At 35.2% G+C, this 14,447-nt stretch overlaps 1 protein-coding gene across 1 annotated transcript in view; it reads right to left on the reverse strand.

The window, feature by feature from the left end:
- LOC129521110 (bifunctional heparan sulfate N-deacetylase/N-sulfotransferase 3) overlaps positions 1-14,447 on the reverse strand; it is a 160,427-nt gene that overhangs the window by 34,243 nt on the left and 111,737 nt on the right. The window contains exon 7 of the mRNA XM_055342329.1: positions 547-729. Within this exon, the coding sequence (XP_055198304.1) occupies positions 547-729 (183 nt within the window). The remainder of the gene's footprint in view (positions 1-546; positions 730-14,447) is intronic.

Raw genomic sequence — 14,447 nt, forward strand, 5'->3', positions numbered from 1 at the left:
TAATTTTGCCACTAAATCCTTTCCCCTGTCCAAAGTAATTCCCAACTAATACTTTGGAGAGCTGCCCATATTCTGCAGCTGCTGGTGGACCCCGTGGTTCAGAAAGCAAATGTCAGTTCTGATCTCTTTTCACCTAACCCTCTGATGACATTTAGTCATTAAAGGTGTAAGGGTGTGCTGTAGGTGGACTGGCTGGCTACTTGCCTCACACACAACCTATTTACCATTCTTTTAACTCTTTTTAGCCTACTGCAATCTGCAAATTGACCCCTCACTCCTGATTGAAAGCATTACAGCCATTGAACCCCTCATCGAGCTTTCAGAATTTCATAATTTATAATGGGTATAGGAACAGAGAATTTGGCCCATTATGAAGCAATAATATAAGATTGCAGTTCAAGAAATAGTTTTTCAAATCTACTAACATTTCCAAAATGTATTTTCTTCCCCTGGATGCCTTCACTTTTCAGATTTTGATTACCTCATAGAACTCCAAGATATATTTATGGGATTAATTAATTATACCAATTATTGAACCAATATTACCTGCCAGAGAGGGTCTTTTTGATCAGGAAAGAGCTCAAAATACTTGTGAGCCAGCTGTGCTGGAGGCAGAGTCTGAAGTCGCAAGTTGGTCCAGGTTTGCACGAAGTTGGCCAGATTAACAAATGTATACAGCCCCAGGCGGTCATTCCCATAGTTGGACAAATGCGTCATAAAAATGCTGATCTGAAAAAGGAAAATGGACTTCAGTGTACATACAAGTTATTTTAACCCTAGGGGAGAGTACAATCATAGCAATGCTTGTTTTTCTTCAGTGGTCCTTGCACAGGGTTTCAATTCATGATGTGTTTTTGTGGACATATCCCAGGTACTCTCATTATTTCAATGCATATTAGAGTATGTGTTATTAGTAAGATTTGATGAACATTTTTTTCTGATATTTTAATATAATACATAAAAAACAATATATCCATGTTGATGCAATTAGTTTGATGCTGAATAGCATTCTAGATGCTCACACATAATGACTTCATGATATGTGAACTATTCATAATTTGTGGCAGCAGAATCTCAGGAGATTGGAATTTGATAATTTCAAACTACTTAATTTGGCTTATAATGTAGTACTACAAGTTAAAGAACATAAATAATCAATGTATTACCACTGTTAGCAATAATTGAATATCCTCTGATTTATATTTATTAGAGGCAATAATGACAGAAGGACTGTCATTATGGCAGGATGACATATGGCCTTAGTGACATTATGGCACTAAGGACTGAACTTTTCGCTAAAATATTAACTATTTTCAATCAGTAACATTTCCATGTGTCTATTTTCTCAAACCCATTTCCGTAGTTCCTGGGTCTATTATTTCCAATATCAGATACCTCTTTTAAGACAAGATTTCAGTGTTTAGCTAGATAAAATTAACTCTTCCTATGGAAGCAGCTGACCTAGATTGAATTCATGCATTGAAAAAAAAAACACACACAGCATTTTCTTTATAATAAAATAAATTTAAATTCTGTAGGTTTGATTAAATTGGTCTGGAATGTAGAATGGACTTTTTAGAAGCTACTGTTTCCAGTGAATGCAAGTAGTTTCTGTTGGTGAAGTGTTGACAAACGGAAATAATTCTGCATGAGATTTTCAATGGCAAAGAAATCATTGTCGCATTTATGCTGCTATAAAAAAGATCATAAAAATAATTCATGTGATAATTGTACTTTCCGAAAATATATAATATCATGCGAATGAATAGTAATAATAGTTATAATCATCATAATAATGAATATAATAGGTTCATTCATTAGAGACTGAAAAAATATTCAAGGAAATTTATTGAGGTAAAGTAGCAGAGATGAGAGAATGGTTATATTAAGATTTGATACAATGAATGAGAAAAAATCTAATTACATCTATGAATAAGAGGAAACAGTGATACGCTTTATTCTATAGAATAAGTCCTGTTGGCTTTAAATGAAAAGCTTCAGCTGTGATCAAGAATATTTAATTGTATTTCTATTCACTCTGCCTGGAGCACATATTAAATCTTAGAACTTTCACAAACAAAATAGTTTGAGGGTGACTTTAAATAGCTACCAGTGGACTGATGGAGTCATGGAATTGATAAACAAGACTTTTACCATACTGGGTATTTCTGAAAAATGAGACTTCTTAAATTTAACCTTCTGGTTATTTTTATAGTAACTTCAATTCTGTGACTTTGATTTCTCTTCCTTTTTTCCTCCAAAATTTATCATAAAGTCACCTACTGAGAGACTTAAGACAATCATGTTATATTTGGAAGTTCTTTTCTAATGTCTGATAGAAGCAGTCTTTCATCATTCATTTTATATGCCACATTTTTCAATGTAGTTCAACAAGAAAAGCCGAATGATACTTCAAATTGCTTATTAAATGAAAACATTTTAATACAATGTAATATGTGTATAAATTAATCCACTTAGACACTAGTTCATATTTCTTGCTTTATTTATGAGAGATTTATCAATACTTCTCTGTGTCTATTTCACTTGACTAGCATCTGCATTGGGCATGAAATGGGAAATGTGGAGATACTGTGTGACTCAGTGATACTAATACATTTGAACTCAATTTGAATTTACTTTTTAACCCAGGAAACATTTTACTCTGTGACATTTAAAGCAGAGTGTCACTGTTTTACCCGTATGAGTATAGAAAGTAAAAAATGCTACTCTGTCTGCTAAAGACAGAGGTAATCCAGAATGAATTATGAACTAGTTAATGACATTGATTTTGCTGAAAGTTAACCTGATTGTCAAGAATTACAGTAATACTTATAAGGTGTTGAACTTAATCCCATAAAGAAAAGCTACTTAGCTGCCAGCTGTGGAACTTTGCTCAGGTTTTTATTTTATTTTATTTTATTTATTTTATTTTATTTATTTATTTTATTATTTATTTATTTATTTATTTATTTATTTATTTATTTAAGATTTTATTTATTTATTCATGAGATACACAGAGAGAAAGAGAGGCAGAGACATAGGCAGAGGGAGAAGCAGGCTCCATGCAGGGAGCCTGACGTGGGACTCGATCCCGTGTCTTCAGGATCACACCCTGGGCCAGTGGTGGCGCCAAACCGCAGAGCCACCAGGGCTGCCCTCCTCAGGTTTTTAACTCTATTTTTGTATATCTACTTTAACATAATGCAAAGTGCACCATAAGCAAAAGGACTGTTTCAAAGTGACAGTTTTAGGGATCCCTGGGTGGCTCAGTGGTTTAGCACCTGCCTTTGGCCCGGGACATGGTCCTGGAGTCCGGGGATTGATCCCGCATTGGGCTCCCTGCGTGGAGCCTGCTTCTCCCTCTGCTTGTGTCTCTGCCCCTCTCTCTCTCTCTCTTTCTCTCTCTCTCTCTCTGTCCCTCATGAATGAATAAAAAAAAATCTTAACAAACAAAACAAAACAAAACAAACAAAAGTGATGGTTTTGTACTGTGTGTTACCTTATGACATTTTCAGATTTTGGACTCAAGCCTGGGATTTGTTCTTTTCTTCTAAGAAATTCAAGGCCATAAAGGGAATATAATTAGGACATAAAATAATTTCTTTTTAAACTTTGCATGTATATGTGTGTGTGCATGTGTATGAATCACCATATTCTGTCTACACATAGAATATTCTATATCTCTTGCTGAACATGTATCCTCTCCAAGTTTTCTTTATTAATTTTTAGTTAGGAAGATATGCACAACAACAGGACTAATGAGAACAGACATGTAATGACAATGTTTTGGTAAAATAATTAGCTTGTTTTCCAGACAGTATTTCTTTCTTGCTCCTGTTCTGACCTATGACAACTGTTAATGTCACTTTTATTTCTTGGCAACGGTTCTGCTAAAATAGAGAGAAACAAGGAGCCTTGAAAGGGTTACCAGTTCAGGGAAAATAGATACTAGTTTTTCCCTAGAGAGGATGACTTTATAATTTTAAGAGTGCTTTAGAACTAAGGATTTGTTTGTTTGCCTTTTTAAAAAGGATAAATGTATCAAAATAAATGATTATATATGTAGAATCAAATGAGAAAGAAAATATCAAAGAAGTTACAATTGCATTTTATTCAAGAGTTTTTGCTTACATGCATACCAGAAGTAATTAGTTGTTACCAAAAGGACTAATTAGCTGCTTAAAATTCAAATCACTGGAAACTCTGCCAAAGGTATAAATTTTATCTAACAGTTGAAAACAATTTTTTCTAGCCTGATAGACACAGACATGTATAGCAATATACTCACTGTGATTATTTTCTGTAAAAGGCAAAAGCTAAATGCCAAATATCGTATACACTGGTATTTATGGGAGAGGAAACAGATATCATTTGTAAAATGTGGCTAAAAGAAGGATGTGGGAAGCTGTATCAACACTTTCTAGCCTCAACCATGTGAATCTAGTAAGTTCCAGGTATTGGAGATGCATGAATTGCTACCGAGAAGAATAAAGACCAAAATATGGATCCTGGTGCAAAAGCTTTTGACAATGCAGTAATCTGTTTCTTTTGAGAAGGTCAAGGGGAGGGTAGAGGAAATAGGGGTATAAAAAAGTATGTTACTTATAATATTTATTATAAACTATGCCATGTATGACCAAACCCAGAAACATTTTTCCTATCCTGCCACATGCTCTGCCTGGTTCTAAGTATGCAAATATAAATATGATGCTCATTCTTGTAAGCATTGTTTGCAGAAAAATTCAGAATTCAAAAGGCACAAGAGAATTTACCATGAAAAAAGTCGGCCTCCCACTTCTGTTCTTCAGCCAAGCAGTTTTGTTTTGGTATCCTTGCAGATGACCAAAGATTCAAAAACCTAAAAACATATGTAACAGATCTCCTAGGAAGTTTCTAAAAGTTCAGATCACCAGCCCTTACACTCAGTGATTCTGATTTGTTAGGTCCAGAAGGTGCCCTGGTACCTGCATTTTAGGAAATCATCCCAGTTGTCTTGATACAGTTACTGTTAAAATACAATTTGAGGAAAACTGGCCAGACCCATTGCTTATTCTCATAGAAAAGATCCATTAACCAAAAGCCATTGACTTTTCTGTACTGGTTCTTTTGCATACATTTAAAAACAAACATGTCCTGTGAAGTCCATAAATATGTTTCCATGTCCCAGTCTTAGAGCTATTCCTAGCACAAAGGACAATTTGGTAAAGTGCCCTTGGCCGTGCCTTTTGAGGACTTCTGTACCAGTAACATATGTATGTTAAATGCACACATCTACATGCTAAAAGAAAAGATCTGGCCCATATAGACATGTGCAGTTGGTTCCTAATTCCTCTTCAATCTCATGATTATTATTATTATTATATATATATATTTTTTTAACCAAAGCAAAATTCTCCATTTCTACATGTACCCCTCAGATGCATATTATAACTTCTCCACTTAAAAGACTGCCTTGCATATTCATTTTTACTTTATTTCATGGCACTTAAAAGGTTGTGTGGTTAGGGCACCTGGGTGGTTCAGTGGTTGAATGTCTGCCTTTGGCTCAGGTCGTGATCCTGGGGTCCCGGGATCGAGTCCCAGGTTGGGCTCCCCACAGGGAGTCTGTTTCTCCATCTGCCAGCGTCTCTGCCTCTCTCTCTCTGTGTCTCTCATGAATAAAAAAATAAAATCTTTAAAAAAATAAAAGGTTGTGTGGCAGAGGACAAACATATTGTAATTATTTGGGGGAAAAATAAGGAAAACAATTTTTATGGGGTAATGGGCAAACTCTGGAAATTTCATTTTTATTATGAAAAATGTATAAGTCTCACCACTGTTGGGATTGTAGTCTACTCCATAAGCACATCTCTTTCTGGAAAATAATTTTAAAAATTTTTGATTAGAAGGCTATTCTAATGATGCTTTAGAACCTCCTATTCTAGAATTTCCCAATTTGAACCCTAAAGAGTTCCTCACTGCCTTCTGAATTAAATAAAATTCAGGATATCATCCTTAGTGATGGCATGGTCCCAGGTTACCTTTTCAATCCTTTCTTGTTTCCTTATTCTGTTCTTAGGGCACCAGGCAGCTTGCCTTGCTTATTGCTGCTGGGTGTTTCTTGGTCTTGCCTACTTCCATGGCTTTATTTATGCAGCTTCTTCCCTCTGCACTTTCTTAAAAAAATGTTTAATTTATTTATTCATGAGAGACACACACACAGAGAGAGAGACAGAGACACAGGCAGAGGGAGAAGCAGGCACCATGCAGGGAGCCCAATGTGGGCCTCGATCCCAGGACTTTAGGATTATGCCCTGAGCCGAAGGCAGACGCTCAACCACTGAGCCACCCAGGCATCCCTGAACTTTTCTATCTCAATTCTATATATCCAGCCTTATATCTACCTTTCCAGATCTTTCTAGGCAAATTCAGTCTTATAATAATTTGAGTTCCAGAGTACTACCGTTAGGTCTTTCCAACATTTTCTTACTCTGGCTTATTATGCTTTAAAAAAAAAATTGGTTTATTTGTATCTAGATTGTTAAATTCCTCAGGACTGACACAGGGCCTTTTCAACTTTATTCTTGGAACTGCCTGTGATTTTTATGTAGCATGTTCCTTGAGTGGGCACACTGATCATCTTATTTGTAAAGTTGGGAAAATCTAGGGTTTGTTATTTTTTCAGTGCCATTCCTTCTGGTAATTCCATAGTACCATTCAAATTGTGGACCTCCTTAATGCCTGATTCTTGTCTCTTCTAACTTTATCCCCATTTACCTATATTCCTTTCCCTGCACTCTGCCGAGGCTTAACTTACTCTACCACTCTCTTGCTTCCGTTTCCTCTAAAACTTCCTTTGTAAATAAACTACATCTTTTAGGTCTTTGACTTTGGCCTGCACAGTGGTTAAGACAAACCATAAGAGACTCTTAGCTATAGGAAACAAACTAAGGGTTCCTGGAGGGTAGGGGATGGGGGGTGGGGTAACTAGGTGACCAGCATTAAGGAAGGCACTTTGAAGGAATGACTACTGGGTGTTGTATGCAACTGATGAATCACTAAATTCTACCTCCAAAACTAAAGATAAACTAAAAGTTAACTAAATTGAATTTAAATAAAAAATGGGTAGGAAATATCAGAAAGGGAGACAGAACATGGAAGACTCTTAACTCTGGGAAACGAACTAGGGGTGGTGGAATGGGAGGAGGGCGGGTGGTGGGGGTGACTGGGTGGCGGACACTGAGGGGATGACCACTGGGTGTTATTCTGTATGTTGGCAAATTGAACACCAATAAAAAATAAATTTGTTATTATAAATAAATAAAAGATAAACTATATGTTAACTAAATTGAATTTAAATAAAAAATGGGTAGGAAATATCAGAAAGGGAGACAGAACATGGAAGACTCTTAACTCTGGGAAACGAACTAGGGGTGGTGGAATGGGAGGAGGGCGGGTGGTGGGGGTGACTGGGTGGCGGCACTTGACGGGATGACCACTGGGTGTTATTCTGTATGTTGGCAAATTGAACACCAATAAAAAATAAATTTGTTATTATAAATAAATAAAAAATAAAAAATATATAAAAATAAATTAAAATACCTAATTTTTATTTTTTAAAAAGTGGGTTGTCACCTCCTGGCTCTTTGTTTTTAGTAAGTCACTTAAACTCTCAGTACTTTCATTTACTCACCTAAGAGGGGGAAAAAAAGGTATAAAATAGTAATTACCTCACATTGTTGTGATAAAGTGCAATAAAACAAAATATTTAAGTAACTACTTGACACTTAGTAATTGTTAAAAATTATAGCTATTTATTGATATATTATTATTATTTTGGAGAAACATCATTTCTCATTTATAGCTTCCTTTGAGCAGTTCGTCAACCTTATCTATACCTCTAGGATCTTAATTCTCTCATTTTTTCTCTGTATCAGATCAATTCCTCTAGCAGGTAAGATTCTATGGTCAACAATTTGAACTCCTTTCCTACTGTCACATTCAGATTTCTCAAATCATCCCTTTGCTTTCAGTATTCTACAAATCTGAGACTTTATATCATTTTTCATTCAGTTCTTTCAGTTTCTTCATTCCACATATGGATTATTCAGCACTCTAGAGAAGAAACACATAATGGGAGCTTTTCAGGTCACATAAGCACATGGTCCCCAATCTTAGTGACTCCTCCATACTACTGGCTGTCTTATTCACAATCTTCAGTTCGCTTCAGCAGCAATTTCAATCTTTCCTCTTTCTCTTGAGGCCTTCTGCTTCATCTCCACTCTCCTTAATCTCCCTAGTTAACCATCCCATGATCAGCAGGGAGTAATGGTCATCAGGCAGGAACTCTTTCAAATTTCTGGTGTTCTTTATAGACATTTGTCTTCCCCACCCCCACCCCGGTTTTACTGAGAAATAACTGCATACATTACTATGTAAAGTTTGAGGAGGACAGCATGATGCTTGATTACACACACACACACACACACACACACACACACACACACATATATATATATGGTGAAATGATTATCATATGATTATGATCATAATCATTTCAGCTAACATCCATCTTTTCTTATAGATATAAAAAAAGAAAAAAGAGGAAAAGAATGAATGGAAAAAATTTTCTTGTGATGAGAAACAAGATTTACTCTCAACAATTTTTTTTAGAAAAAAAAATTTTTTTTAGATATTGTCCATGATATACATTACATGCTTAACACTTATTTGTTTTATTACTGGAAGTGTGTCCTCTTGGCCACTTTCTCTAGCTCCCCCTCCTCCTACTCTCTGCCTCTGGAACTCTGGTAACTACAGGTCTGGTCTTTTTTGTTCTATGCGTTGTTTTTGTCTTTAGATTCCACATATAAGTGAGATCATACAGCATTTGTTTTTGTCTGACTTATTTCATTCAGCTTAATGCTTTCAACATCCATCCATGTTGCCACAAATAATAGGAGTTCCACTTTTTTTATGGCTGAATAATATTCCAGTGTGTTTATGTGTATCATAACTTCAATACCCATTTGTCCATAAGTGTCCATTATAAATAATGCTGCCATGAACATGGGGGTATGGATATCTTTTTGAGGTCGTGTTTCATATATTCCCAGAAGTGGAACTGCTAGATAATATGGTAGTTCTGCTTTTAATTTTTTGAGGATTCTTCATATTTTTTTCCATAGTGGTTGTACAAATTCACAACAGCACACAGGGTTCCCTTTTCTCAACATCTATGCCAGCATTTCCTATCACTTATTCTTTTGATGATGGCCATTCTAACAGGCATGAGGTAATATCTCTGTGGCTTTGATTTGCATTTCCCTAATGATGAGTGATGTTGGCATCTTTTCATGTACCCACTCGCCTTTCATATATCTTCTTTGGAAAAATGTCTATTCAGACCCTTTGCCCATTTTTAATTATTTTTTTTCTATTGAGTTGTAGTTCTTAATGTGTTTGGAATATTAACTCGTATAGAGTTCGCAAATATTTTTTTCCCATTCTATAGGTTGTCTTTTCCCTTTTTTTTTCTAAGATTTTATTTATTGGGACACCTGGGTGGCTCAGTGGTTGAGCATCTACCTTTGGTTCAGGGCATGGCCCCGGAGTCCCAGAATCAAGTCCTGCATCGGGCTCCTTGCATGGAGCCTGCTTCTCCTCCCTCTACCTGTGTCTCTGCCTCTCTCTCTCCATCTCTCTGTGTCTCTCATGAATAAATAAATAAAATATTTAAAAAAGATTTTATTTTTATGAGAGAGAGAGATGAGAGAATGAGCTCAAGCAAGGGGAGGGGCAAAAGGAGGAGCAGGCAACCCACTGAGCAGGGAGCCTGTTGCAGGACTTGATCATGACCTGAGCCAAAGGCAGATGCTTGACCAACTGAGCTGCTCAGGTGTCCCATCTTTTCCCTTTCTGTGGTTTCTTTTGCTGTGCAGAAGATTTTTAGTCTGATATAGTCCCACTAGTTTATTTTTGATTTTGTTGCTTGTACTTTCAGTGTCATACCCAAAAAATCATTACGGTGACCCATGTTAAGGAATTTTGTTCCTACGGTTTCTACCATGACTTTCATAGTTTCAGGTCTTAAATTGAAGTCTTAAACCATTTTGGGTTAGTTTTTGTGAATGGTATAAGAAATAGGTCCAGTTTCATTCTTTTACATGTGAATATTCAATTATCCCAGCACCACTTTTTTTAAGAGACTGTCTTTTCTCCACTGAGTATTCTTGGCTCCCTTGTCAAATATTAGTTGACTAGATATCCTTGGGTTTATTTCTGGGCTCTCTATTCTATTCTGTTGCTCTTTGCCTGTTTTTATGCCAGTATCATACTGTTTTGATGACCATAGCTTTATAGTATAGCTTGAAACAGGAAGTGTGATACCTCCTGTTTTGTTCTTTCTCAGGATTTCTTTGGCTATTTAGGGGCTTTGTTCTCAATAAATTTTAGAGATTTTTTTTCTACTTCTGTAAAAAGTGCCATTGAAATATTGATAGGGATTGCATTGAATCTGTAGATGGCTTTCAGTAGTATTGACATTTTAACAATATTAATTCTTGTAATCCATGAACATACCATATCTATTTATTTGGATCTTCTTTAATTTCTTTCACCAATGTCTTAGGGTTTTCAGCATAGAGAAATAAAGTTTAGTTTATTCTTAAGTATCTTATTGTTTTTGAGGCTATTGTAAATGTGATTGACTTTAGTTCTTTTTCTGAAATTGGTGTATAGTAATGCTACTGATTTTTGTATGTTAATTTTTGTATCCTGTAGCTTTACTGAATTCATTGATTATATCTAACAGTTTGTTGGTAGAGTTTTTAGGGTCTTCTCCATATAAAATCATGTCATCTGTAAATAGAGACAATTTTACTTCTTTCCAATTCTGATACTTTTCATTTCTTTTTCTAGTCTGATTGCTCTAGCTAGGACTTCTAGTACTATGTTGAATAGTAGTGGTAAGTGTGGGGATCCTTTTCTTGATTTCTAATTTTAGAGGAAAATTTTCATCCTTTATTTATTATTTATTTCATGCCCTTTATTATGTTGATATATGTTCCTTTTATGCCTAATTTGTTAAGAGTTTTTATCATGAATGGATGTTGAATTTTGTCAAGTGCTTTTTCTGCATCTGTTGAAATGATCATATGTTTCTTTTGTTTTATTAATGTGATGTATCACATTAATTAATTAGAATATGTTGAGTCATCCTTGTATCACAGGGAGAAATCCCACATGATCATGGTTCTGGTATGGTAGGTTTCCACTTCTGTTTGTCTCAAGAAACCTTTTTAAATTTATTTTTTAATTTCTTATTTGATCTACTATTCGTTCAGGAGAGTATTGCTTAATATATGTATTGCTTAATACATGTGTTTGTGAATTTTCCAGTTTTCTTCTTGTTACTTATAGTTTCATGCCATTGTGGTCAGAAAGGATACCTGGTATGATTTCAATGTTCTTGAATTTACTAAGACTTGTGACCTTTTAATGTGCTGCTGAATTCAGTTTGCTGTTATTTTATTGAGAGTTTGTGTATCCATATTCATCACTGGTGTATAGTTTTTTCTGATTTTGGTATCAGAATATTGCTTGCCTCATAAAATGAGTTTGGGATGTTTAGAAGAATTTGAGAAGTATTAGTGTTAATTCTTTTTAAATTATTTGGTGAAATTCAGCAGTGAATTTTGGTCCTAGACTTTTCTCTATTGGAAGATTTTTTTGATTACTAATTCAATCTTACTAGTTATTGGTCTATTCAGGTATTTCATTTATTCCTGATTCAGGTTTAGAAACTGTATGTATCTTTCTAAGAATTTTTCCATTTCTTTAACTTGCCCAATTTCTTGGCATGTAGTTGTTCATAGAGGGGCATCTGTGCTCCTTTGAATTTCTGTACTACTAGTTGCAGTGTCTCCTTCATTTGTAACTTTGTTGATTTGGGTCTTTTCTCTTTTTTCCTTGGTTTGTCTAGCTAAGTCTTTGTCAGTTTTATCTTTTCAAGAAACTAACTTTTGGTTTGGTTAATCTTTTCTATGATTTTTCTGTCCTCTATTTCATTTATTTCTGTTCTATATTATTTCCTTTTTTCTGCTAACTGTAGGTTCAGTTTGTTCTTTTTCTAGGTTTTTGAAGTGTAAAGTTAGGTTATTTAGGATCTTTTGCATTCTGATATTGGTATTTATTGCTATAAACTTTCTTCTTAGGATGGTTTTGCTGCATCTCATTGCTACCATATTGAAAAATATAACTATGACATATGTTTACTATCAGTGAGATTTATGCTACCTTTGTGTTTTTAGGATATTAATTACCATTTTTTAACTTCCACTCAGAAAACTCCCTTTAGATTTTCTTGTAAGGCCCTGAAGCTTTTTTTTTTATTTAAAGATTTTATTTATTTATTCATGAGAGACACAGAGAGAGAGAGAAAGGCAGAGACACAGACAGAGGGAGGAACAGGCTCCATGCTGGAAGCTTGAGCGGGACTCGATCCCAGGTCTCCAGGATCACCTGGCTTCACCTGGGCTGAAGACGGTGCTAAACCGCTGAGCCACCTGGGCTGCCCAGCTTTTGTTTATTTTAGGAGTCTTTATACTTCCTTTATTTCTGAAGGATTGTTTTGCTGGGTATACAATTTTTTGTTGTTATTTTCTTAAAATATTTTGAATATGTTATCCCATTTTCTTCTTGCCTGAAAAGTTTCTGTTGAGAAATCTACTGATAGTCTTATGGGGGTTCCCTTGTATGTAACTTCTTTCTTTCTCTTTCTGCTCTTAAAACTCTTTGTTTCTGACTTTTGACAATTTAACTGTAATGTGTTTGATGTATTCCTATTCAGGTTTAGCCTATTTGGTATCCTTTGGGCCTCACAGATTTGGATATCCATTTCTCTCCCCAAGTTTGGGAAGTTTTCAGTTATTATTGCTTTAAATATATTTTGTTATTTTCTCTTTCTATTCTTTTTTCTGGAATTCCAATACTACAATATTGTTTCTTTTCATTGTGTCCTATAATTCCCAATAGTTTTTTTATTCTTTTCTCTTTTGTGTCTCTGGGAATTTCCAATGTCCTATACTCCAGCTTGCTAATTCTGTCTTTTGTGAGCTTGAGTCTGCTTTTGAAACTCCATTAAGTTCTTCAGTCCAGGTATTCTATTTTTCAACTCTAGGATTTCTTGCCCTCTCTCTCTCTTGTTTGATGGTTGCTATTTTCTTGTCACATTTCTCATTTTGTTCATATACTGTTTTCCTAATTTCCTTTAATTTTCTATCTATATTTTTTTTGTAATTCACTAAGTTCCTTAAAAGGATTATTCTGATTTTTTTCTGACAGTTCATATTCTTTTTCTGACAGTTCAGTTATTTATTTATTTATTTTTAAAATTTAAATTTTTTTTTATTTATTTACGATAGTCACAGAGAGAGAGAGAGAGAGAGAGAGAGAGAGAGGCAGAGACACAGGCAGAGGGAGAAGCAGACTCCATGCAGGGAGCCAGATGTGGGACTTGATCCTGAGTCTCCAGGATCACACCCTGGGCTGAAGGCAGTGCTAAACTGCTAAGCCACCAGGGCTGCCCTTTGGGTCTATTTTGAAGAAGATATGTGAATATATTTTGGATATCATTTTGGTTCTTGCCTCATATGTAGGAAAAAGAAATCAGCATTCAGAGCATATTTAATTTTTTTTTTTTAAAATCAGGGTGGACTCTGAAGCAGTAGGATTGTTCTCCTGTAAATGGACATTGTATACTCTTAATGCCATGTTGTACGATATTATCAAGTGTTATATTGAGTATAATACTGTATTTTGTCTCCTTTAGCATCAGAGTCTAGTTGTCTTTATCTGCTCTATTTATAGAAGGCAAAGGACATATTTCATGTTATGGCATGGTACATCAAGTCATCATAAAAACTCTAAATATAGTATCTATGTTCTTCAAAATCATTGTTAACTCATAAACATTAAGCATTTAGGATTCGTGGGATATAATCATTAAAGTGACCTTATTACTTTTTGCACACTCCCTTCAAAAATCATTCAGTTGTAGGTGGTTTTCTCCTTATCTCTGGATGAAGGCTAGAAGAGGCATCATGTCCTCCTTGATTTCTTGGGTGACAGAAAGTTCTCAGATAGTTTTAAGTTGCCAACATGGTCTTGATTTAGTAGTTTGATTCCCTTGGTCCAGGAAATAAGCAACACTCCAAACCTGTTACAATATTGAATCTTATCTCTCCCAACTGTGACCTGGTGCAGGAGAGAATCTCTAAGAGAAGCTGGGAAAAGAGGCTGATCAATTCTTCTCCAGTGGTGATTTTATTCTTCATCTTGTTTACTGAGGCTTCCAATCCCACAGTGTTTAGGACATGGAGATGAAGGAAGGAAAATAATGCAGGGAATTATTACTTGACTTAGAGTGTCATGAGATGACATATATTTAAAGCTATTTGACATCTTTG

The sequence above is a fragment of the Nyctereutes procyonoides genome, unplaced genomic scaffold, assembly GCF_905146905.1.
Source record: "Nyctereutes procyonoides isolate TBG_1078 unplaced genomic scaffold, NYPRO_anot_genome, whole genome shotgun sequence".
NCBI lineage: Eukaryota > Metazoa > Chordata > Mammalia > Carnivora > Canidae > Nyctereutes > Nyctereutes procyonoides.